The 24,427-nt window shown below is 51.3% G+C and overlaps 8 protein-coding genes and 2 non-coding genes across 10 annotated transcripts; 7 read left to right on the top strand and 3 right to left on the bottom strand.

Moving 5' to 3' along the window:
• Nucleotides 1–1,345: 1,345 nt before the first annotated feature.
• On the top strand, nt 1,346–5,053 carry P170DRAFT_369513 (putative cell wall biogenesis protein Mhp1; the record flags this gene model as incomplete). The annotated part of the gene is made up of 2 exons (XM_024844911.1): nt 1,346–4,325; nt 4,389–5,053. The coding sequence occupies 2 exons, from the start codon at nt 1,346–1,348 to the stop codon at nt 5,051–5,053; spliced, it is 3,645 nt and encodes a 1,214-aa protein (XP_024698870.1).
• A 437-nt stretch (nt 5,054–5,490) lies between these two features.
• On the top strand, nt 5,491–8,231 carry P170DRAFT_393355 (ATP-binding cassette long-chain fatty acid transporter PXA2). The gene is made up of 4 exons (XM_024846016.1): nt 5,491–6,144; nt 6,213–6,849; nt 6,921–7,818; nt 7,919–8,231. Exons 1-4 carry the CDS (start codon nt 5,635–5,637, stop codon nt 7,995–7,997), a joined length of 2,124 nt encoding a protein of 707 aa, XP_024698869.1. The 5' UTR covers nt 5,491–5,634; the 3' UTR covers nt 7,998–8,231.
• Nucleotides 8,232–8,244: 13 nt separating this feature from the next.
• Nucleotides 8,245–11,879, bottom strand: glpV (glycogen phosphorylase). The gene is made up of 8 exons (XM_024850215.1): nt 11,296–11,879; nt 11,213–11,225; nt 11,101–11,136; nt 10,987–11,048; nt 10,819–10,922; nt 10,685–10,762; nt 8,862–10,627; nt 8,245–8,807 (listed from the first exon to the last, which is right to left on the bottom strand). The coding sequence occupies exons 1-8, from the start codon at nt 11,466–11,468 to the stop codon at nt 8,400–8,402; spliced, it is 2,640 nt and encodes an 879-aa protein (XP_024698868.1). The 5' UTR covers nt 11,469–11,879; the 3' UTR covers nt 8,245–8,399.
• Nucleotides 11,880–12,524: 645 nt separating this feature from the next.
• P170DRAFT_t212 lies at nt 12,525–12,615 on the top strand. Its single transcript has one exon. It is a non-coding gene; the product is annotated as a tRNA-Glu (tRNA).
• A 575-nt stretch (nt 12,616–13,190) lies between these two features.
• Nucleotides 13,191–14,748, top strand: P170DRAFT_450794 (uncharacterized protein; the record flags this gene model as incomplete). Its single annotated transcript, XM_024851146.1, has 2 exons — nt 13,191–14,488; nt 14,547–14,748. 2 exons carry the CDS (start codon nt 13,191–13,193, stop codon nt 14,746–14,748), a joined length of 1,500 nt encoding a protein of 499 aa, XP_024698867.1.
• Nucleotides 14,749–15,346: 598 nt separating this feature from the next.
• Nucleotides 15,347–15,439, top strand: P170DRAFT_t213. The gene has a single exon. It is a non-coding gene; the product is annotated as a tRNA-Glu (tRNA).
• Nucleotides 15,440–15,722: 283 nt separating this feature from the next.
• Nucleotides 15,723–16,598, bottom strand: P170DRAFT_56336 (uncharacterized protein). The gene has a single exon (XM_024855276.1). It carries the CDS (start codon nt 16,239–16,241, stop codon nt 15,759–15,761), a length of 483 nt encoding a protein of 160 aa, XP_024698866.1. The 5' UTR covers nt 16,242–16,598; the 3' UTR covers nt 15,723–15,758.
• On the bottom strand, nt 16,352–18,188 carry gpaB (guanine nucleotide-binding protein subunit alpha gpaB). Its single transcript, XM_024855275.1, has 5 exons — nt 17,725–18,188; nt 17,302–17,647; nt 16,926–17,235; nt 16,632–16,870; nt 16,352–16,561 (listed from the first exon to the last, which is right to left on the bottom strand). The coding sequence occupies exons 1-5, from the start codon at nt 17,849–17,851 to the stop codon at nt 16,462–16,464; spliced, it is 1,122 nt and encodes a 373-aa protein (XP_024698865.1). The 5' UTR covers nt 17,852–18,188; the 3' UTR covers nt 16,352–16,461.
• A 1,047-nt stretch (nt 18,189–19,235) lies between these two features.
• Nucleotides 19,236–19,849, top strand: P170DRAFT_56312 (uncharacterized protein). Its single transcript, XM_024855274.1, has one exon. The coding sequence runs from the start codon at nt 19,399–19,401 to the stop codon at nt 19,780–19,782; it is 384 nt and encodes a 127-aa protein (XP_024698864.1). The 5' UTR covers nt 19,236–19,398; the 3' UTR covers nt 19,783–19,849.
• A 2,067-nt stretch (nt 19,850–21,916) lies between these two features.
• sakA (mitogen-activated protein kinase HOG1) lies at nt 21,917–23,583 on the top strand (the record flags this gene model as incomplete). The annotated part of the gene is made up of 9 exons (XM_024844904.1): nt 21,917–21,972; nt 22,040–22,087; nt 22,176–22,305; nt 22,386–22,429; nt 22,502–22,601; nt 22,660–23,016; nt 23,081–23,159; nt 23,236–23,419; nt 23,487–23,583. 9 exons carry the CDS (start codon nt 21,917–21,919, stop codon nt 23,581–23,583), a joined length of 1,095 nt encoding a protein of 364 aa, XP_024698863.1.
• Between the last annotated feature and the right edge of the window lie 844 nt (nt 23,584–24,427).

Genomic DNA, 24,427 nt, shown 5'->3' with positions numbered 1-24,427 from the left:
TTATCCATCCAAGACGCGGTCTGTCATACAGATACTTCAAAATCAATCTGACACACAAGATTTGTCTCACACAGAGTGGGAAAGAAAAAAAAAGATCCCGGATTTGTCGGGTCTACATATAGCTTCGCTCTGATTGGAGAACGATCTTTCTGAAGACAACGAACAACCTTTTTCCATAGGACTTCTACCTTTTGTAGGCTACGGAGTATAGACGGGGAGTGATTCAACCTGGTACATACGCTGTAGTAAGTGTCATTGTATCTCAAATCATGCACCGATCATCTCATCCAGCGGTAAATGTCTACGTCATATCAAGCCACCACTGGTTAATCGACCCTGATTCCTTCCATGACAACGGCCATTATCACGCCAACACGTTGGCTGGAAAAGAAGAGCGATCCATGGGCGACGAGAACACAATCCACCAGTTACCCTTTTTTTTTTTTTCTCCTGTCCAACGGTTGGAACCAATCCGGACTAAAAGAAAGGGCTAGGACCGGAGTGTAGGGCGTGACTCCGCCAGTCCGTATATGATACCCAAAAGGCCCATCATCCAAGGACTATCGATCGAGTTGTGGGGCAGCACAGGACTAGGAATTCCGGTGGCAGTTTCGATGGAAGTCTTGGCGGCGTGTCGTGTGAGGGATGAAGGGTGGACGCCGGGAGTGGCAATGGCCAGGGGATCAGCCCTTCTGTGAGCAAGTGAACACCGCTGAACAGCAGGACTGCGCAGGGAACACTCCCCGTGGAAGACTGGAAGTACTCCGGTACCAGCATTACACCAGATTATACCAGATTACACCGACCCACCGGGCTTTCCTCCCTACGCCATTCGCCCACTTACCGTACCGTACCTCCCGGTACGATCGAACCATCTCTCTCTCTCTATCTTCGTCACTTCGCAACGGCTTCTTTCCTGCCCTTCGCTTCCCTTTTCTTTCCGTCCCATTCCCACCCCCGGGCTCCTTGTTTGTCTTTCATTTCGTGATTCTCTCCCATCCCCTCTTAATTATCGAGCATTACCCTCGCTCCATCTCCGCTGCCAGTGTTCTCTTCCATCCAACACACCATGTCCAGCATGCTCCGCCGCCATGCCGTAATGGAACAATCCGACCTCGAATGTTTGTAACTTTTCGCTGGAGAGGAACAGATCTTATTGCATTTTTTTCCGGGGCCTTTTATCGCTCGACCTTCTCGACTCTCACATAGCCAGCAAACCAACCCAAGTATGCGCTGTACATGAGGGTACCTAATATTCTCCGTTCCCAACTCATATACTTTACCTGGACCCCCGACCATCCTCTGAACACCTAGCTCCGGAAGACCGGCGGTCCCCATGTTCATTATGGAGGGAGTTGAAACCGTGGATGTCAGCTGGCTTCACCACACGCAGAAAGGTAAGCGTGGACCTCGGTCGCCATCTGGCTCGCAGTGTGAACGTGACTCTAATCGAAGTCCAGACAACTTGTCTCGCTGCAAGTCGGCATCCTCTATCGTTAGCGATCGGCCGAACCCCGATTCCGAGACCTCCGTCGCATCGAAATCGAAACCGGAGAGGACATCCTCCGTCGATCGAAAACCTCCGCAACCCTCTCAGCAACAGCCGGCACCTGCGACGGAAACTAGACCGGCCCCTGAGGCGGAAAACGGCGCGAAACCAGATGACAAGTCGGCAGATGGGAAAGGCGCTGGGACGACGCCGGTCCCTCAAAAGAGCGCGCCGAAGCCGATTGTTGGCAGGAGGAATTCATGGATTTCGAGTTTAAGCTCCAAGTTTTCCTCGGGGTCGACGCCTCCGTCGCAGTCTAGTTTGAAGGGACAGCCAACCCCCAAGGCAAGCTCGCCGGCCTCAAAACTTGATATGCATAACCCATTTGGTGCAGCGTATTCTCCCAAGGACAAGGAGGACGAGAAGAAGGATGATTATAACTCGATTGTTTCGACCTCGCCCAAGGGACCTTCTTTCCTTCACAATGCGTTTCGGAAGCTCTCGTCTGGCGCTGGTGGATCAGGACGGTCAAATCAAAACGGCACTGTCTGTGAGCGTCGCGTGATGAATTTGGACCAGGATCGGGATCGCTGTAAGATTCCGGCTTTGAATCAGGCTAAGCTACGGCGCGTTGCCTTTTCGGTCGACGTCGAGATTGCTGGGATATCTCGTCGTGAGTCCGATGAAGAGAGCCCCTCGGCAAACAGCAAGCGACGGGTAGTCCCCGATTTAAATGGCCCGAAGGTGAAAAGGTCAAACTCGAAATCCAAGGAGCGAGACGAAGCTTCTGCTTTCAAGCATCCCCAGGCAGCAGCGGCCGAAAAGGATAAACAAGGTTCAGATAGTGGTACGAGCCCCTCAAAGACCGCGGCCGTACCAGAGGCCTCTCAAAACGATGCCAAACCAACTGGTGAGCACAAGGAACCTACGAGAAAGCAGGAGAAAAAGAAGCGGTCGGAGGAGGAGCGAAAAGAACGAAAAGAGAGAAAACGGAGACAAGCAGAGGCGAATGGGTCGATACCAATGCAACTGACTGCTGATGATGAAGATGACACTCGGCCACCATTACCTGGTGCCTCGCGCTCTAAAACGCAAAGTCATCCCACAACGGATCCAGTTCGGATCTACCGACGTTGCTGCCAACTACGGGAGACGCCTGTACTGAAGAGGATTGTTGACGAGATCTCTTCTCCTTCGTCCACACTTGCGGAATCTCCAGGCACCGTCGGCGTCCTTGACTTAACCAACTTCCCCATGACTTCCCAGGATACTGCCACCTTCAGTGATTGGCTGGCTCTTGTTCCAGTTCGAAAACTTATTCTTGAAAAATGTGCTTTGACAGATGACTCGGTACGGGCAATCCTTGCCGCCCTTCTCTCAACGAAATCTGCAGAGCATATGAGAAACAGGCGCAGACGAGCCAGGAAATCCGAACCTCAGCCCTTAGAGAGGCCAGAGCGGTTCAGTGTTGTGGAGAAACTGTCTCTAAAGGACAACCCAAAGATTGGCAAGGAGGGATGGCGCCACATCTGTCTTTTTATTCACCTCTCAAAATCTTTGAAGGCCATCGATTTGTCCGGCATTCCATTCCCAAAAACTCCTGCTACGCTCAGTGACCTCAGTCCTACCGATAAGCCTCTTGATCTTGCAGAGACATTCGCTAATTCGCTTGCCGAGCGCTTTGGCGGCGATCACCTGGAGGAGTTGCTGATGAGCGAATGTAAACCCACCACGGAAGGGGTCAAGAAGATTTGTGATGCAGCCACTACTGTTGGCTTGAGGAGGCTTGGCTTTGCCAACAATGAGCTAACAAGGGAGGGTTTGGAGCACATTGTTAGCTGCTTCAAATCAGGAAAATGCGAGGGTTTGGACCTGGGTGGAAACCCTATCTGTGATCATCTAGACTTGATTACTTCCGCTATTCAGAAAGGTCAACCGCTTTACGCACTCAGTCTTGCAGACTGTGCTCTTACACCGTCTGCCATATACCCATTATTCCAGGGACTGACCCGCCTCTCCGACCTCCGTTTCATTGACTTCTCCCATAACCCGGAGCTTTTTTCACGGCAGCCAGATGCGTTGGCCACGTTCAGACGCTTCCTGCCAAAGATGCCTTCGTTAAAACGCATACACTTGGCCGATGTGAATATTTCTGCGGATCATGCGATTGCCCTTGCAGAAGTGCTACCGGAATGTCCTAGTTTATGCCACTTGAACATATTGGAGAACCCATTGATCACATCACTGGCCGCTGCAACAGACCCCGCCAGCCAGGAGGAAGCCTGTGCTATATATGCTTCCTTGATGGCTGCGGTACGAGTGTCGCGGTCCATCATAGCGGTCGATATTGAAGTGCCTAGTGCAGAAAACAACGAAGTTGTCAAAGCTCTCGCATCTCAGATCGTGGCTTATTGCCTCCAGAACCTGGAACGGGGCGCTATCGAGGCGGAACTTTCTGAGCCGGCCGATACTTCGGCGGCACGAGACACCGTACCGGTGCCAGAGATTCTACAGCACATTGTCGGAAACATTGGCGGGGATGAGCCCTGTGAGGAGGATGACGAACCCGCTCCCGATGAGGACTATGTTATTGGAGGCACAGGTGTCGTCAAAGCTCTCGGTGTATGTCTTGGAAACCTGGACCATCATTTGCCAGGAGATCAGTCCGGTCCGCCCAGTGGTACTACGACACCTAGACACAGAAAGTCCAGGTCCTATATGACCAAGCGTCCTCGCGACATGTCAAAGAACCTACTGGATTCGGCTCGCAACATTCGGACCAGGATTCAGTCGGCCCTTGTTCGTGAAGATAGAGCCGGCAACGACGCCAACTACAGTATGTTTCCCCTTCGATATTCTTTTCTAGGCCGGGATGTGGCGCTAACAACTTTGACAACAGGACGTCTCCAGTTCCTTGACTTCACCCTACACAGGATGATCCAGCGATTTGAGGATGAATATCCAGAGACGCGCATCGTGCCGCAGCCCGTCATATCTATCAATGCCGAAACGAGCTCACAAAACTCCGGTGAGGATGGAAATGGCCCGCTTGTCCCTGGTATCCCGCCCTTCGGCAATTCAGCCGATGACGCTGCTGTCGATGACGAGGACACGGATCACTATGCCGTCCGACTATCCCGGTCCAGCTCGATCACTTCTCTCCATTCGCGGGCGTTGACATCCGAGGAAGGCCATGCGCACCGTCTTGGACAAAACATTCGGCGCGGATTCCTCAGTCCTACTTTCGATCCCGCAGCCGAGGATTCCTCCCTCTCTTTCAACGATTCCCACGTTTCCGCCCTTCGCGAGAAGCTCGATCGGCTGCATGAAGATCAGGCCCGGTCCCATTTCGAGAGCGTCGGAGCGGACAAGGCTTTCGGGGAGCTCGGGTCGACCGTGGATGAACTTTGGGCCATCCAGAGGCAGGATACTGAGGCCTTCGAGAAGTTCAAACAGAGTCAGATTGCCGCTCAGATCAACAGTGGGAAAAGGACCGCGTCTCCGATACCCGATCATGACAGCCCGTCGCCCAAGGCTGAGCCCGAGGGGTCGCCATCATCATGAGGAGGAAAGCCAGACCAGCGACTATTGCCTCGCTGTTCCATTTGTTTCACCATCTAGTAATTCTTCATTCGCCCGTCCGGGAGCGACCGGCGTGGCCTCCATTTAAGTTCCATTTGTAATCTAGCTTTGATCTTGCGGTTGAATGCTGCTTCTACTGCTGCTTTCTGCTCTGGTGGGAGAAATCCCCCGGGGTCAAATGCACCAAACTGTACATAGCCTTCTATTGTTCTGCGAAAGTTGCCTGTCTACCAGGGCGCCTCTGACGTTTTCTCGGGGAGTGATCATACCTGATATCATGATATACTCCGTAGATCCACTTCCTCGGCTTCCCCAGAAAGCCGGGGAGACGTTCACATGTCAGGCCTTGGCATTCCCCCCCGATGTCATCGCCCGCGGCCTCTCCTCTCTCCCTCCCTCTTCCTCCTCCCACTCCTTCTCTTTCTCTTCCTACTCCTATCTTCTTCATCACCGATCTATCGCATCTCCACTCTCGCCGTGTGTTTTCGGCCATGGGGCCCTTCGTTGATTCTGGTTAACATCGGTCCTATCTTCTATGCGCAGTCCGTAAACCCGCCGTCGTGATGGCTGCTCAATCCAAACTCCTTCCTCCCGAGCGCTCCATTCGCCAAACCCTCTCCAGCTTAACGTCTCTATACCTTCGCCATCGGGTCGGGATAACTCGCGCCGCCTATGTGGCCTTTTTCGCGTCTCTAGCCAAGCGCATCCATAATGCCATTTCCGAACAGAAAGCCGCTTCGCGGCACCAGGTGGAGCTGCGGAAACGACCAGGCACCAACAGCCTGGACGATGCCGAGGAGCGACCGCGGAAAAAGGTCGGGGTCAATCGCGAATTCTTCAGGAACCTTCTTCGATTGCTCAAGATCGTGATTCCCGGCTGGCGGAGCAAGGAGTTCCGACTGTTGATCGGTCACAGCGTGTTCCTGGTGCTTCGGACGGTGCTCAGTCTGTACGTGGCCGAGCTGGATGGGAGGCTCGTCAGTAACTTGGTGAGAGGGCGAGGGAAAGACTTCTTGCTGGGTCTGGTATGGTGGATGATCGTCGCGGTTCCTGCGACTTTCACAAATTCCATGGTATGTCCGACCGGTGGCCGAGCCTGGCTTGTACGGAATGAATAACATTGTGCTGATCCGATTTCTAGCTGTCCTACCACCAATGCAGACTTGCCCTGAGCTATCGCAAGCGCCTCACGGACCACATACATGAGAAGTACCTTACCAACATGACGTTCTATGCGATCTCGGCTTTGGACGACCGAGTCAAAAACCCCGATCAACTCATCACGGTGGACGTTTCTCGGTTCTCAGACAGCCTGGCGGAGCTTTATTCAAACCTGGCCAAGCCTGTTCTCGATATGGCCATCTATAACTATTCACTGTCGAAAAGTGTGGGCAGCGAGGGCTTGTTCATCATGGGTCTTTTGGTCCAGCTGTCGGCCAATGTCATGCGCGCACTAACACCTCCATTCGGCAAATATGTGGCCGACGAAGCCCGTCTGGAGGGAGAATTCCGATTCCTTCATTCAAGACTGATAGACTATAGCGAGGAAATCGCCCTCTATCACGGACACGAAGCGGAGAAGGACACGCTTGACAAGGGGTATTTCACACTGATCAAGCATGTGAACCGCATTCTGCGGAGACGGTTGTACCATGGCTTTATGGAAGACTTCGTGATCAAATACTTCTGGGGCGCTCTCGGTTTGATCCTTTGCAGTGTACCCGTTTTCATCAAGATCCCCGGTCAAGTTAGCCAGACCATGGGTGATCGAACGGAAAGTGAGTGGTTCTTCATTTCAAGTGTCCTATTCACCCTCCCCCCGACTTAAGGAGCTAATTCGATTCAACAGGCTTTGTTACAAATAGGAGAATGCTCCTCTCGTCATCTGACGCATTTGGTCGCCTAATGTTCTCCTACAAAGAAATCTCCGAACTCGCTGGCCACACAGCCCGTGTCTCCTCCCTCATGGAGGTCATGGACGATCTCCTCGCCGGGCGATTCGAAAAGAAACTCGTCTCCTCCGCCTCGACTGAAGAAAACGCCGCCGTCCTCTCCGGCCGCGGCGTTATCGAAGAAAGCGACTCCATTGAATTCAGCGACGTTCCGATCGTCTCCCCCAACGGCGATGTCCTAGTCCGCAAGCTCTCCTTCACCGTCCACCCAGGCGACCATCTTCTCATCGTCGGCCCCAACGGCTGCGGCAAATCCTCCCTCTTCCGAATCCTCGGTGGCCTCTGGCCCGTCTACGGCGGCACCGTCAAGAAACCCCGTTTCGACGAGATCTTCTACATCCCGCAACGACCGTACCTCTCCCGCGGCACCCTGCGCCAGCAGGTCATCTACCCGGACGGACTGCGCGAGATGCGCGCCAAGGGCATCACCGACGCCGATCTGTACGAGATCCTCTCCATCGTGGAAATCGCCTCGGTCGTCGACCGGCCCGACGGCTGGGACGCCGAGGAGGAATGGCGCGACGTGCTCTCCGGCGGTCTCCAGCAGCGCATCGCCATGGCCCGGCTCTTCTACCACCGGCCCAAATTCGCCATCCTGGACGAATGCACCTCCTCCGTGACCCTGGAAATCGAGCGCGTCATGTACGAGACGGCCAAGAAGCTCGGCACCACCCTGATGACCGTGTCGCATCGCCGGAGTCTCTGGAAATATCACAAGAAGATCCTGCAGTTCGACGGCCAGGGCAGTTACATCTTCACCGGGTTGGACTGGGAACGAAGACTGAAGTTGGAAGAGTACGTTACCCTGCCATTTTTCTATTACACCCCCTCCCCCTGTGCCCCCTGTGCCTGTCTGTATTTTTTAAGTGCCATTGCTAACAAAGCTGCCCCACAGTGAGAAAGAAGAGCTGGATCTCCACCTTCGTGCTGTCCCGGAACTACGGAAACGGGTTACTGAATTGAGTGCTTCCTAGATTCGGGACCAGCTAGATGAGGTGTTCCTTTGGTTTTGGTTTCTTTTGGGGCTAGAAATTCGGGCACCATATATAAAGTGACAGTCCTTATTCCCTTTCTTCTCTTCCTCGATTATGTTGGCGACTTCACGATTACATGTACCTTAGCGCGGTTTTGGTAGATATCTTGGGGTTGTCGATGGTCACCTAGATACTTCTATCCTCACAATATTATCTTTCTACGAGATACGAAGGGAATCACAAAAGGCTCTGATGGTCATCAAAACATCCGTCGTAGTTATGCTATAAACAGACACGCGAAAGCATGCTCGCAATCCAGACCAAGTAAGGAATGAACCCCAAAAGCAAGAAGAAATGAGATGACAGACAGGAACAATACATGCAAGGATAGTAGTAAGTGATCTAGTCTTTCACAGCCAGAGGCTCCACGTTCCAGATGCTGTCTGCATATTCATTGATCACACGATCGGTGGAGAAGAAGCCCATGCGAGCTACGCTGGTGATGGATTTGGCGAGCCACTCGTCTCGGTCTTTGAACGCCTCGTCCACCATTTTCTGCGTGGTGATGTACGAGTTGAAATCATCCGAGACTAGGTAGTAATCGCCATGCTCCGCGATGGACGCAATGAGCGCGGAGAAATCGCCGGGGTCGCCGAACGTGCCGCTTCGGATGGCATCAAAGACCTTGGCGAGATGAGAATCGAGCTGGAAATCGCCGTAAAGATGTCGGTGGCGGAGCTCCTCGACATCCTCCGCCAAGTTTCCGAATAAGAATATGTTCTGCTCGCCAATCTCACGAGTGATCTCGATCTGGACGGTGTCAGTGAACCATGAATATCCAAAAGGGGAAAGGGTTGGAATTACATTAGCACCATCGCAGGTTCCGATGATCAAACCACCATTCAGCACAAATTTCATGTTGCTCGTTCCGCTACCCTCAGTGCCAGCCGTTGAGATGTGCTCGCTGATGTCCGAGGCGGGGCAAATCAACTCGGCTTTGCTAACATTGTAGTCCTGAACAAAGATCACTTTCAAGAGATCGCCAATATCCGGATCGTTGTTTACGACGGACGCAACGTTGTTGACGAGATGGATCACGGTCTTGGCCATCCAATAGCCCGGGGCCGCCTTTCCACCGATGATGGACACTCGGGGCAAGACTTGCTTCCTTTCTTCAGGGGACATGGCTTTGATTGTCAGATATCTGTGAATCACTCCAAAAATATTAAGCTGCTGGCGCTTATACTCGTGGATACGCTTCACTTGGATGTCGAACAAGGCAGTGGGGTTGACGCTGTAGCCAGTGGTGTCCTTGATGTGCTTCGCAAGACGGATCTTGTTCGCAGTCTTGATCTCTTCCCATTCCTTGCGGAATTCCTTGTCATCGACGAACGCTTCCAGTTTGTCGAGCAGTGTCAGGTCCGTCAAGAACTCGCGTCCACCGAGCTTCGAGGCGATTAGCTCCGAAAGCCGTGGGTTGGCCTGGTGCAACCAGCGGCGAGGGGTGATACCGTTGGTGACGTTAGTGAACTTGTCGGGTCCATAGATTTGAACGAAGTCCTTGAATAGCGTGGTCTTGAGTAGATCGGAATGCAGCTCTGCCACTCCGTTGACCTTGTGGGAACCAATGATTGCTATGTAGGCCATGCGAACCATCTTTGGGTGCGATTCTTCGATGATTGACACCCGAGAGAGCAAGTCCCGGTCATCCGGGAACCTCTTCTCCACGGAGTGTAAGAAAAACAAGTTGATGTCGAAGATGATTTGCATGTGTCGAGGGAGGAGGTTCTGCAACAATGGAACAGACCATTTCTCCAATGCCTCGGGCAAGACAGTATGGTTGGTGTAACCAAAGGTACTCGTCACGATGTTCCAGGCCTCGTCCCATTCCAGACCCTCCTGATCAATCAAGATGCGCTGCAGCTCAACTATGGCCAGGGTAGGGTGGGTATCATTAAGCTGGATAGCAATCTGGTCTGCAAAATCGCTCCATGGTCTCTGGGTCTTCTTGAACCGCCGAACGATGTCATGCAATGAAGCAGCGCACCAGAAGTATTGCTGCTTCAACCTGAGTTCCTTACCTCTCTCGAGATTGTCGTTGGGGTACAAAACGGCGGAGATAGTCTCTGCGCGCTGTTGTTCAGCCACTGCACTTTCGTAGTCGCCAGCATTGAACTTCTGGAAATCAAATTCTCCGCTGCTTGCCTTGCTGGACCAGAGTCGAAGGTTGTTCGTTGTGCTGGTTCCATAACCCGGAATGGGCATGTCGTAGGCGATCGCTTGAACGATCTCACCATCTTGCCACGAGTGGACGGTTTTCCCGTGTTCATTCTCATATTTCCGCACCCAGCCGTAGAACTGGATGTCAACGGTGATCTCATGTCGAGGAAATTCCCACGGGTTGAAGTCAAGCCAGTAATCGGGGATCTCCACTTGATAACCGTTCACGATCTCTTGTTTGAAGATCCCATAGCGGTAACGCAAGCCATAGCCCCAGGCGGGATAGTTCAGCGTCGCCATGCTGTCGAGAAAGCACGCGGCCAGGCGACCTAAGCCTCCGTTTCCCAAGGCGGCGTCATGTTCCTGGTTGACAACGTCTTCGATCCGGAAGCCAAGGTCCTTCAATCCCTCTGGTTGTTTTTGTTCAGTCATGCGGTAGTGCAATCGGGTCTTGGGCCAATTTTTACCTCTGGCAATATCCTTCATTTCCACGTTGAGCATGGCATTGTCCAGTGCCCTTCCCATCAGAAACTCGAGCGAGAGGTCTAGGGAAGATCGTCAGCGATATTGCCGGCCACCTCTGCCATCAGGTCCCACATACAGTACACCCTTTTCTGGTCTGTGAAGGACTGGCGTTGCTGGGTTTTATTCCAGTCAATAATCAAACGATCTCGAAAGGCCAGCGCGGTTCCCGAGTATGCGGCACTGCATGTAATGTTAGGTTCTTGGTACATGAAGACTATGCGTGACCGCCGAGGACCAGACATACAGCTCATCACAGTTGTACAGAGACCGAGCCAAGGTGGTTTCGACATGGCGGACCAATTCTTTCTGGTGCAAGGATTAGCAAGCCTCGGCATGAGGTTCATTTCAGCTCGCATACCTCAAAATCTTCCTTGCTGGTAAAGCCACGGACGGACTGGCCGGGTGCGGTCTGATCAGTATGGCAATTCACCAGGGGCAGGGGAGCTAGGGTGCGTCTGGTGTTGACCCACGTAGTTCCTCCATCTTTGTGCGACATTGGGTCAGCTGAGTTCTCAAGGACTCTGGTGGTCTTGGGCAGGATGGCGGAGCTCACAATTCTCTCAGCGGCTCGGGGATGCTGGCCTCGACGCTCTTGGTCTCCGCCGGACCAAAGCCCGTGTAGGTTCTCTTGTGCTTGGGCCGACTGAAGCCGGGGCCAATGGGACCCTGGAGCTCGGAGACAGGAGCACCGACCGAGGGTCTTCTCTCACGGCGTTCCTCGGTCATGGCGGCGGGTGTGGATGAGTGAATGTAAAGATACGGAATGAAGGACGGGCGATATGTATGCGACAACGGAATGATTCAAGTCTAACGGGATAGAGAGATGGCAGAGGAAGGATAGAACAGCGCAATGGATTGATACTAGGATGCTAGCAATACGGAGGGGAAGTCAAGGAAGGCTCCTCCCGGTGTCGCGACAACAAAGGAAAGAGGGGAACGAGAGCCGGCAGACGAGAGACATTATATACCTACCGAGTACTCTGCAGTTGACGACGGCCCCCCCTCGTTTGACAGTGAAGTGGGCGGGGTTGCGATTCACGGGGAGGCAAAAACAAGGAGCAGGACAAAAGACCTTGAAGAGCTAAAGCAAGCCCCAAACGTCAGAATTCCAGACCAGCCCATCGCGACTGATTGGCGGGCGGGTGCCGGGATGCCGCGCTGGGAGCTTCCGTCCTTCGGATTATATCTCTCCTGCCTAGTGTAACGATCTTTAGCCCTCCTTGGCCCTCTTTGGCTCCCTTAGCATGCTGTGGTATAGCACGACATGTCTCTGGTGGCCAACCTGGTGGATTGCCTGATGTCGACGACATCTCGAAGGGCGACGACGTCAGGGCCGTCCGGATGCGCACGAAGCGGGGAAGGGGAACGTCGTCCGTCAGACCGCGTCGATCCAGGTCATGCGATGCCGTCCGTGCAGTCTGCTAATCCTGGTTGAAGTGCCTTTTCTCCAAGGTCGGCGTCAAAGCTCCTTGCCCCGCAACAGGGTTCCTAGGGATTTCTGTCCGGGAAATCATCAGAAGATAGAATGCTGCCATTGCACCCCGTGGCCTGGTTGGCAATTTCCCATCAAGAATCAGTTGACAGCCCAGCATGAGATGGGAGAAAGTCATGTAAAATCAAGAAGGGGAAACCATTCTATACGGAATAATATCCATTGACAGGGGATGGAGCGTAAGGCGACAGAGTCGAAAGAGGAGAACGCCGTATACTCTGTAGAACGGTACGTTGGAGGTTGGTTGCAAGGGGTCATAGGCGATAATATGCCCGCTGTAATCATAACAATCCGATATGGTGTAACGGCTAACATCGCCGCCTTTCATCTACTGAAAGCAAAGATCCGCGGCAGCTCGGGGTTCGATTCCCCGTATCGGAGTCATTTCTTTTTTCTTTTTGTTCTCCTCTCCGCTCCCTCCATCTTCAATTACTCCCTCTCATACTGGTAGGGAAAATCTTCATCTTTTTGTTTCTCGTCCATCTCGTCCGCACCAGCCGTAATCTCGGCTTCTTCGGCCTCACTCTACCCCTCCGGTTTAAAACTACTAGCTCCGGTCTAAATTTAGCTCGAGAACAACCAGGCACCTCCCAAATTGTACTGCGTATGACAGACAACCTCCATCCCGGTTAGGTTAGAGATATCGCGAACCCTTGTCCTACGCAGCGACTGGTCATGATAGATTTCCCGGTGTCTTAATCTGTGTTCCGGCTTTGGTGTTGACAGATGATAGACAGACCAAATGCTGTTGTCGTTCGATTCACTATTCATATCCATTGGAGGTGCCTGTATCCGGAATATATATATGTAGTTTTCAGTTTCCGACGCAGATCTACGTGTCGTCGCGTACGTAGTAGTACGTCACTTCTATAAACCAACTAGCGATATCAACCCAATCGAGCCCACGACACGCTAGATTGAAAAAGCACCAATATATCTCGAAAACGGAACCCAAAATGCCCACATGCAAGTCCTACGATGACGTTGCATGGGCCATAAGCACCCAGATCTGGAACGACTGGCTAGAACTCCTTCGCACCGATGGGGGCATCTACAATGACATTGGAACCATTCTTTCCGAAGAGTTCAGCAACCTTGAATGGGAACTGTTCGGATTCCTCTCCACAGGCGGTTTCAATACCTGTTTCAAAATGAACTTCACCAGCAATTTCGGCGCGGTTATACGATTCCCAGTGCCCGGCGCTGTAATGTTTCCCGAAGAAAAAGTCCGCAACGAGGTCTCTATCATGCAATTTATCTTGGAGCAAACTGCAGATAAAATGCCAATTCCAGTGCCTTTTGTCTTTGGTTCAACAGAGACAAAAGAGAGTCCCTCGGACTTGGGTCCTTTTATCATCATGAACCATGTCCACCACAAAGGAAGTATGGCGGATCTTTTGGAGACACCGGGACGCCAAGCAGGGCAGCCTCCTGTACTTAATCCAGGCCTGAAGCCGGCCAGGCTAGAAGCTTTGTATGCAAAACTAGCCAAGATTGTTCTTTCGCTAGCTACTCTCTCCTTCAGCCGAATAGGATCCCTGCACAAGAACGATAGTTCTACATGGGAAGTACGATCCCGGCCGCTGTCCTATTCCATGAACGAAATTGTCCAGTTAGGAACACTGCCCCGATCGAAACTACCGACTACTATGTACGATAAAGCTTCGTCGTACTTTGAAGCCCTGGCAGAGCTGCATATCTCACACCTCAAAAGCCAAAGGAATGAGGCTGTTATAGAGGCGGATGTCGACACTGACCTACTAGCGGATACTTTGCGGCGCAAATTTGTCGCTAGATTTCTCTTCCGGAAACTTGTTCGAGACCCGGAGCAAAGGAAGCAATGGATATTGCACGACGATGGCCCATTCCAAGTCTGGTGTGACGATTTTCGACCCGAAAATGTCCTCGTCGATGAAAACGAAGATATCGTTGGAGTCGTCGATTGGGAGTTTACCTATACTGCCCCAGTCGAGTTTACCTATGCGCCGCCTTGGTGGCTTCTTCTTAAAAAGCCAGAAGATTGGCCTGACGGTCTGGATGATTGGTGCACGGAGTATGAGAAAGCGCTTCAGACGTTTCTTGAGGCCATGCGGAAATGCGAAGACGAGGCAATCCAGAAGAAGCAGCTAGTTGAAGGCCAGCGGCTGTCTAGTCGGATGTGGGACAGTTGGCAGAGCGGGGACTTTTGGATCATGTACGCTGCAAGAAACAATTTTGCCTTCGACGCGATATATTGGGAAAAGATTGATCAGCGGTTCTTTGGGGGGGACACCAAATGCAGACGACAATATTTGCGATGTATGGCGGAAGAGACTTTATCTCTTAGAACCTGGAGAGAAGGAGCTCATAGAGGATTATGTGGATTTGAAGCTCAAAGAGAGGAACACATGGCGTCTCACTTGGGACCCAGATGACTATACTATGGAGTGGATTCAAAGGATGAAGGAGATAAAATGGAAGGAGATGGAGAGGGAAGAGAAGGAAAGGATAGAGCATCATAGAGGAGATGTATGATAACTAAGATCTAGGCCTTGGCTATTAATTAGAGAGATCTTATGCCGCAGTCACGATGGATCTCTTGTTAATTTACCTATATATCGGAGCCCATTTGGCAGTTCTTATGTTTTCTAGAAACACCTGAAGTCATGTCTCAACTTTATTTTCAGTCCGAGACTAAGCGCTTTTATTACCAGGCGATGTAAACGTTAAAACAGGCAAGTCATTTCAACTCCAGCGCTTGATACAAACCCGAGACGACACGGTCTCCGCAGTTTCAGCGTAGACCCACTGCTTCGTAACGTGGTGGGAGTTGGTCCTACCTCCTGAATCTGATACATACGGAGTATACTCCACTGTCTACGCAAAATAGGGGACCATTCAATTCTTAGACATCTCTTGGTAGTATACCGTACAAGGGTAGCACAAGGTCCGACTGGAATTGAAATTGGCTTTTTCTAATGCTAAAATAGAATCCTACATACCAATGGGAGATTCCGAGCCCATAGAACCGCAAGCATCAAGAACTGTTTAAGATCACTTTGCTGCTTCCGCAAGAGCATTAGATAATGTGGCCCTCATATACTCAAAGATTGACTCTCTTTACATCAATCAATCCGATATGGTGTAACGGCTAACATCGCCGCCTTTCATGTACTGAAAGTCCAAAGATCCGCGGCAGCTCGGGGTTCGATTCCCCGTATCGGAGATCTGAATTTCTTTTTTTCTTTTGCTGCTCTCTCATGCTGCAAGGGCTACTACTACTACTACCTACATCACCCACCAAAAAGATACCGACAGGATTTCTTTTTGACCTCATTGCTTCTTCCCCCAAAGACCAAGATCAACGTGAAGCCTCTTAATTTAATCATCTATCCTTCTCTGGCCTCTAGAGATGGCCCCAGAAACCCCGGTCTTCTCGATCCAAACATGCCCGGGGTAATGGTAGAGATTTAGAAAGACCTCTCATCGAGGCCGACCCCTCGCCCTTATTCCAATAACCACGCATGCTAGTGACGGCGAGAATGTCAAGAATAATAAGGTAGAAAAAATCCGATGGATAACACATTCGGCGGAAAAGAACACGCTAACATTGAATGGTATAGTTCGCAGTAATTGCAAGCAACTGTCAAAAAGGGAAACCACCACGGGATGCGAAAAATGTCGAATATCGATGAAACAAGCTGAGACAAGACAAAACCCCCGTTGCGTATAGAAAAGGAAAGGATATCAGGGGGGAAATAAGAAAAAGAAAAAACCTCGCACGGGCTATATGCAAAAGTAAGCCGAGGGAAATAAAACTTTTTTTTCTTCAGAACATGCTCATCAAATCCCAGGCCAAACAAAAGCAGGAAAAGGGTTGGAAAAAGAAAACAGCGAATAAAATAAGATAAGATAAAAAAAGACACCAAATATACCCGCCTGAAAGAGAAATAAAAATCAAAAAGGATGTGAGGATAGGAGACACCTAGCCACAGTGATCCAGTATGACCCAACCCAGCGCCTAACATGTTGAACTGAGATGAGACTAGCACCGCAACGCCGATGCCTATCCACTAAACATAAGGGAGTATTGGATGAAGAAAAACAACAGAAAAAGACAAGGGAAGGGAAATGGTGGTGATTAGTAGGAGAGAACGTAAAGCCGTGATCAGAGCGTGGCAGGTTTGGTTTTTGACAACCTTGCCCTAAAAGCGTATAATGCCTCGAGTCGAGAGAGCCGAATCGTCTCTATAGAATGCCCGAGTCTTTCAGAGCATTCTGTAGGATTGTTTCTTTAACAGCCGCGAACACGAGTCGGATATTCGTAGTGTCGGTTGCCTGTGTCAGACTACGCGTGGTTTGATGTTAGGTCTTCACATCTGACATATGTGCCATGTTGATCGGAGGGCGGAACTTACTGAGGGTAGAGATTCAGGTGTGCCCGATTTACCTGATTGAACCTCCACAGAAGGTATTTGGCAGCCCGATTGACATCGTTACCGCCGGAGTAATCCGGGAAGTAGGTGCTCAGAGGTGAACGAGGAAGCTTTTGTCGGAAAAGATCCACCTTGTTCAAAAAGAGAATGATACTCGTTCGCATAAACCATCGAGAATTAACGACGGAATCAAAAAGTACCAGGCTCTCCATCATTCGATTCTTTTTGATGAGAATTAGTCTCCACATGCGTTAACCATCCATTGTAGTCACATACCTGGTTGCTTTCTTCTAGTAATACTTGGTCATATTCACTTAGTGCCACACAGAAAATGATAGACGTAACATTTTCGAAACAATGAATCCACTTCTTTCGCTCGCTGCGCTGGCCACCCACGTCGAACATGCTGCCGAACTTGTAAGCATCAAGATGTCGCGTGGACAGGAATTCAACATACTGTATACTTAGTTGACCCATAGAAAACCTGGTTTCGTATATACCTGTTGTCTTCGTTCTTGCGCGAAGCACGTCGTTCACGTTGGGAATGTAGTCCGGGGATGCGATCCGTTTTGCCTCTTCGAAGAAGCTAGCAAGAAAAAAGACCTGTTAGTACCAAGCCGTATCAAAACATGCGGAAGTCCACCATGCTTACTATGGAGCGGAGTCCATCAAATAGAACTCATTTTGATGTTCCAGGGCTACCGAGGTACACGGGTCGCTCCATATATACGTTATCGCATCTCCGACCTTAGGGTCCAATGCCGTGTTCGGATCCGGGTCGATGTTGTAATCGGAAAGAAACTGAATGTAATCGCGGACCTTTTGACTTGACGGTTCGAGGGAGAATTGGTGGTAGGCTCCGATGAGCGACTTGACGCAATCCATTAGATTCTTGTATACCGTTAAGCGATACAAAGCCAACTCCTCCACTGTATAACCATTTTGATGGATGATTTTCATTTGTTTGACGATTGTTGATTTGCCGCTTTCTCCGGAGCCTGGCACCAAGCAAGAAAAGAAAAAACACCTGTCAGACAAAGGGGAAACACCAGTTTCGAGGGAAGCGCAAACATACCGAGTAGCAAGATCTTGCATTCTCTCCGTAACTTCCTCGAGTCCTCATCTAGCTTGCGATCGATCGCTTGACTCTTCTTTCTTTGCTCCGAATACTCCGACGACTCTGAACTCATACACGAACCCATCTTCTCGGCTATTCTCGACGACGAAGCGTTAAATCATGGGCTGTCCGCGAAGATGACACTTCATTCAACCTGTAAAGACACCGACACCCGACACCGGCTGCTGGGGTTGTCGCGGAGGGAGAGAGGTTCCTGGGCAGGAACTCGGAGGAATTGGCGGCGAACGAGCGGAAGCGCGGTCCAGCGAGGAGCGGGATCAACCGACGGAAGTAAAAGGGGAGGAGTTGGGTTCGGCGCTCGAAGATCAAACGTGACTAGGCTGGAATCAAACGCGGCGCACAGAGGGCAGATCCAGGGTGACGGCGGAAGGGTTCTGGGTTTGTCGGATGAAGGCCTGAGCGAGGCACTGCAAGCTCCCGGGGGCGGAGGTGGAAGGCTCGTGACGCAGGTGATGAAACCAGGGAGACGAACGGCGGCAGGGGGGAAAGAGGAGAGGAGAGGCTAGAGGGAATCAGTCGGAGGGTATGCGTCCAGGTGGTTGACAGAGAAAGAGGGGCGACAGGATTTCGACTGCGGAGCAAGAGGTTGAGCGAGAGTGACGAGGCGACGCTAAAAAAGGGCAGGGTAGCTGGTCGATCGGGGTGAATGATGTGGGAGAGCGGATGGGATCGCGGATCTCTCTCGAGATAATGTAAGCAAATCGGGGGGGGGGTCAGGAGGCGTGGGCGTAGCAAATAATGAGAACAGACGATCGGAGGGAGATGGGGATGATCCGTGACCGGGAGCGTCAGTCGATTAAGTCGTTCGGATCATCAGGTGGTGAATGGGGGGGAATAAGAAGAACGGTTAATTGGGCGCCGGCGGTAATTAGTTATTAGTTATTACTCTGGGCAAATAGTGGATGTTCTTAATCGTCATATACATGAGTAGACCCGATGGAGAGTGGATTACATACTCGAGGCGGTACTCCGTACGAAGTGGCCCCGGGCTGCCCCAGCATGTACATGTACATGTACGGTGAGGTATCCGTAAAACCGATTCTTACCGTGAAGGATGGGATCCCTTCTGGTATTGCTGTACTGCGTATGGCCGACCCTTTAGCGGACGCCACCCTTTCCTCATTGTATTTTTCCCTCTCTCTCTCTCTCTCTCTCTCTCTCTCTCTCTCTCTCTCTCTTTCTTTCTTCCCCGGCCACAAAGCCTCAGCCCCCCAGATCATAATACTCATCATAAGTGCTACGAAACTGGATAATGCCAAACAGAGCTCAACAGTGCAGATGTAACAATCTCATGCATCTCTGACATCCTCAAACCTCAAACAAGACCTGCCTTGAACCTTCTGTCCTACCGGGCTGGCCAGATTGGGTATCCGGTACATTTCTATGCGCCTGGGGGAAAATGTCAAGGCTGGGGCTATGCCACTCGTGCCCCTGATTGGCGAATGGCCTCCTGGGAGGGGGGATCGCGCTGGATCTAAATTTATTCATCGGCGTCCCAATAATAACCTCGCCCGCAACGACCCAAAAAAGAGAATGGGAGGGTAATACAGCAAGGGGAATCACATTACGGACCCTACGATTGACCTCGCTAGGATGTGATACGCGAGTTTCATGTGCTTGGGTTTGAATAGACTGGTTTTTATTTTTATTTCTCTCTCTTTTTCTTTCTACTTTTTCTTAGAGAAGAGGAAAGAATATGCATTTCTTTACGAGGCCCAGACCGGAATTATCTTTACTGCGTACACCACATTCCGTACAGTGCCCGGTATCTTTGAGGTACTCCGTACTAGTACGGATGTCGAGCCAAATTCTGCTCAAGCCAAGAGGAACTCGAGAGTTACTAACCCCAAAAGAACATGCAAAAAAGGGGGAGGTTCAAGGAAAGCTGGATCATATTCTCCGGATAAGGGGCGAGAGATCAGGAAAGGAGAAGAAGTCAAAGAGAAGAGAAAGGATTGCCATCAACTTGACACCTCATTTCAAACCTTCATATAGTAGTTCTTTGTTGTTCGGGGCGCTTGGGCCCGCCGACTCGATGAAAGAGGCGGGGGGTGGAAAGAAGGCGGCTAACTAGTGCTTAGGGAGGTTACAAAGTCGCGGAAGCCAGGCATTATTACTATTTTTATTATCTTGTAGCCTACTGCCGATTTACGGAGCACATGGCCATATAGGTGCCGACCAGGATCCCAACTGACTGATTCAGGCGATACCATACAGCCGTGATGCTGGAATGGCATGAAGGACAACTGTACGGTACACGACACGAAGTGGGTGGAATATGCAAGTTGGACAGATCCGCCCCACAGTCGATGATGAAATCGACGTATGTCGACTATTGAGGCAGGTATCTACCGTTGAGGAAGCGCATCTCCGCATCGCTAATTCACTATTTCACAGGTGCAATGTAGGTACGGTGTACAATGCACCTATATACATATCCGCCCGTCGCTCGAGGTGTACTCTTTAGTCTGGGCTCTCGCAGCATCTGAGCTCGGGCATTTGGTGAAAAATATCTGGGAACAGCGTGTACACGATAAGTGCCTACAAGACACCTGCGGATTCTTGACACCTAGATAGACATCGATATCAAAGGAACTTGAATCGACTCCTGCAAACTGGTTACATGTGCAGATGGTCTGTAAAATGGCTAGCTACCACGGGCCATCTGACCTTGGGATTTCCAACTTTTATACATTTCGAGGCCCTGCTCATCGGAGGCTCTTTGACAGCGTATACACCGACTAAATGGAAATCCTATCCGTACCATATAGTCTAAAGCTAGGACATCCCTATCTAGCTGTTTTTTCTATGGCGAAAACAGTACATACAGCCTCCCACGGTAAGATCTTGCCGAATGCTTGATTATGGGATCCGCAGATGGCTATATTGTGTTCCTGACTACACGTAAGATCGGCTCTCATTATAAATAGCAGTCGTCAAGGATGGGTGGGTACAGCCCTTTTCCTCAAACCATATCTGACAATCTGTAACGAACCCATGTCAAGTCAATGAGGAACATCTCGCATGGCTAGGGGAACGTGCTGATTATTGTGGAGACGGAAGAAGCCCAGCCATCGAGCAGAAATGAGGAATCAGAAGGAGATTAAGAACAGAGAAATGCTACAATCGAGACCCCATAACGCTGAGTCAGCTGACACCGTGACTAAGCAAGACTATTCCTGACGGAGTTTTGGTCGATTTTTTTCTGTTGTTCCCTGGCAGAGCCGGACTATGATATCATCGAGCGGTCACCGCTTTCCGGAAATCATGGAACTTGGTTCTCGATGGATTACGGCGACATGGATAATGGCATGTTTATCTCGCAAGATTCTTCTAGTACTTCTGTCCTGTGCAACCCTACAAACCAGTGCAACGGCGGTTTAACCCTGGTAGAACCTTTCGATTGAGGAGGATGCACCGTACATTCCAAGACCATCAATCTGTTCGGTCGTGAAATGAATGACTCTTCAAGCCCAAGGGAAAGAACCACCACAAAAATAAATCCAATAAAATGAAACAAAAAAAGGCCGGAAACGAGCCAAGGCCCAGTTGTACGTAGTACTCCGTAGACGATCCATGAGTCGGGTCGTGCCCTGGAAAAAAAAAGAAAGCCCCGACCGCCCGTTTATATAAGCCAGACATCTAGATAGTCCTATCGATCACGAAGAAAGGGGGGATGGACGGAGTCAAGTAGGAAAAACCGGGATCCAGAGGAATCGTCTTCCAACCAATGTCGGTTGACCGGTAGGCCAGACAGCGAGAACACCGCGTGGCCGACAAAACCCTCTCGGTCGCGAACGTCATCGGTCGTGAGGCCGGAGACTCGAACGGAGCAAATCCAAGAGACGGTCGGTTTCCCCACACACCTTCTTCTTGCTGGGCGCCACCGACGGCTTTTGCTTCCTCTCTCTGCCGTCAGCGTCGTTGGTTCTGATTATCGTCGTCGGTTTTTCCTTTCTCCCCTCCCCTGCCTCTGTCCGTCGTCTTTCCCTTTCTGCTTCCCCGGCTCTTTCTTTCGCGTCGACGCGAAATAAAAGTTCCTCAGCCCCTCTTCTCCTGAAATTACCCCCCCTCCAACAGCAACTCTCTCTCCCCTGGGCTGTGGTCGTCTCCCCGTCCGTGATCCAAAATGGCGGAATTCGTGCGTGCCCAGATCTTCGGCACCACCTTCGAGATCACCAGCAGGTACGCTTTCGAATCCTCTCTCTTGATCGATGCATCGCTCCAAGCTAATCATCCGCTTCGTGTACAGGTACACCGACCTGCAACCGGTGGGAATGGGGGCGTTTGGTCTGGTCTGGTATGGCGGAGAACCCCTCACTTGCACGGCACTCCCTGCCCCTCGTTAGGCATCGTGGGCTGACACGCAAACCCCCCGAGGGAAACAGCTCTGCGAAGGACCAATTGACTGCGCAACCGGTCGCCGTCAAAAAGATTATGAAACCATTTAGCACGCCGGTTTTGTCCAAGAGAACGTATCGGGAACTGAAGTTGTTGAAGCACCTGCGCCATGAAAATGTTCGTTGGCCACGGCGTCAACACGCCGCCCCCCACCTCGCCATCGTCACATAAGTACTAATCTCATCAATTCCGAGCAGATCATCAGCCTGAGCGATATTTTCATTTCTCCGCTGGAAGACATGTATGCAGCCTAGGCCCGTGGAGGCGGGCTGCCAGAAATTCGGGATTTTGTCTTGCTAACTACCCGCCACAGCTACTTCGTGACCGAGCTGTTGGGAACCGACCTGCACCGACTGCTCACCTCCCGGCCATTGGAGAAGCAGTTTATTCAGTATTTCCTGTATCAGATTCTGGTGTGTGGTGGCGATAGTTCCCCCTCGGGTTCCCCCGGTTATCGCTAACTGGCTGCAGCGAGGGCTGAAATTCGTTCATTCGGCCGGCGTTGTTCATCGCGACCTCAAACCCAGCAACATCCTCATCAACGAAAACTGCGATCTGAAGATCTGCGACTTTGGACTTGCCCGTATCCAAGACCCACAGATGACCGGTTATGTATCGACAAGGTACTATCGCGCGCCCGAGATTATGCTCACGTGGCAAAAGTACGACGTGGAGGTGGATATCTGGAGTGCAGCCTGCATCTTTGCGGAGATGCTGGAGGGAAAGCCTCTGTTCCCCGGAAAGGATCACGTCAACCAGTTTTCCATCATCACAGAACTCCTGGGCACCCCGCCGGATGATGTGATTGACACCATCTGCAGCGAAAATGTGAGCACGATGCACCCTGCTCCGGGCGCCAATGCCCTGGAACTGCTGCTAACCGCCCGTCTAGACATTGCGATTTGTCAAGTCGTTGCCCAAACGAGAACGTCAGCCTCTCGCCAACAAATTCAAGAACGCCGACCCGGATGGTACGTCTTAACATTCGATTTTCTGGAGACGATTAGTTGGTGGAGAAGTTTTGTGCCATGTACTAACATTGTATAGCGGTCGACCTCCTGGAGCGGATGCTTGTATTTGCGCCCAAGAAGAGAATCCGTGCCGGCGATGCCCTTGCGCACGAGTACCTGGCCCCCTACCATGACCCGACCGATGAACCCGAGGCGCAAGAGAAGTTCGATTGGTCATTCAATGATGCCGAGCTACCGGTGGACACCTGGAAAATCATGATGTGCGTATCCCCATGTCAATTAGTTCGGCAACCCTCTCGGTTACTTTGGCTGACTCTCGATGCGCAGGTACTCCGAGATCCTCGACTTCCACAACATCGAACAAGGCAACGACGCCGGTCAAGCTCTTGTCGAGGGGGTTGGGAATGGCCAGAGCTTTGCATGAGGGGGTCCACTATACTTAATACTATTACTGATGGCAAGAGGAGATATAACGGCGGTGTCGCGTGATAATGAGGAGATTCTTGCCACCCTACGAATGCAGTCCCAGATTGTCTCCGCCACCCCTGATTCTCTCTTACTTTCATCGTGTTCCCCCTGCCCTCCGTTCTGAGGCGTAAATGCGCTTGCAGTTGGGGAGGGGACTCTTCTGGCCATCTATTCCTCGCTAGAGTGGGGACTCTTGGGGGACGAACTGCGTTTTGTACCACGACCAAATGTTTCTTTTTCTTTTTCTTTTTCTCTTCTGGTTCTTTTTTCTCATACATATTATTTTGGCTGGTTCATGACTGATGAACCCGTGGATTTTCTGGTGTTGTTAGCCTCTCGATTGAATGAAAGTGATAGATAAACTGTTATCTAATAAATGGATCATTGGGAATCTGCACAAGTTAATCTAATTTCGCTCCCCCGCCATGACGGCGTAGTTCTGCCACCACCGCCGTCCCATCGAAGCCCATCCCTGGGAGAATCGGAATCCTTCAGCCCTGATCGTCCCTACGACATCATCGGCCCCATTATTGGCTGCGGGGCGACGACCTGCGTCAATCAATCTCCGACTTTGTCACCGCCCGCCGAGGCACCGATCTGCTGCACCTCATTTCCCCTGGTTTCAAGGCGATGGAACCATCCTCTCGACTCCGGGGTCAACGGCCGTCTGTCTAGCTGGTCGCACGTGAGCTCACGCCGGCCTTCCTCGTGCTCTTATTTTCTTTTTCTTTTGGGTCTGGCAGGGTGCCCCATTTCTCTTGGAAGGCTTTGGTCCTTGGACGTGTCATTTTCTTCGAGTC

Source organism: Aspergillus steynii, assembly GCF_002849105.1.
Source record: "Aspergillus steynii IBT 23096 chromosome Unknown P170scaffold_10, whole genome shotgun sequence".
NCBI lineage: Eukaryota > Fungi > Ascomycota > Eurotiomycetes > Eurotiales > Aspergillaceae > Aspergillus > Aspergillus steynii.
The sequence above is the reverse complement of the archived record's forward strand: the minus strand, read 5'-3'. Positions and strand labels throughout refer to the sequence as shown.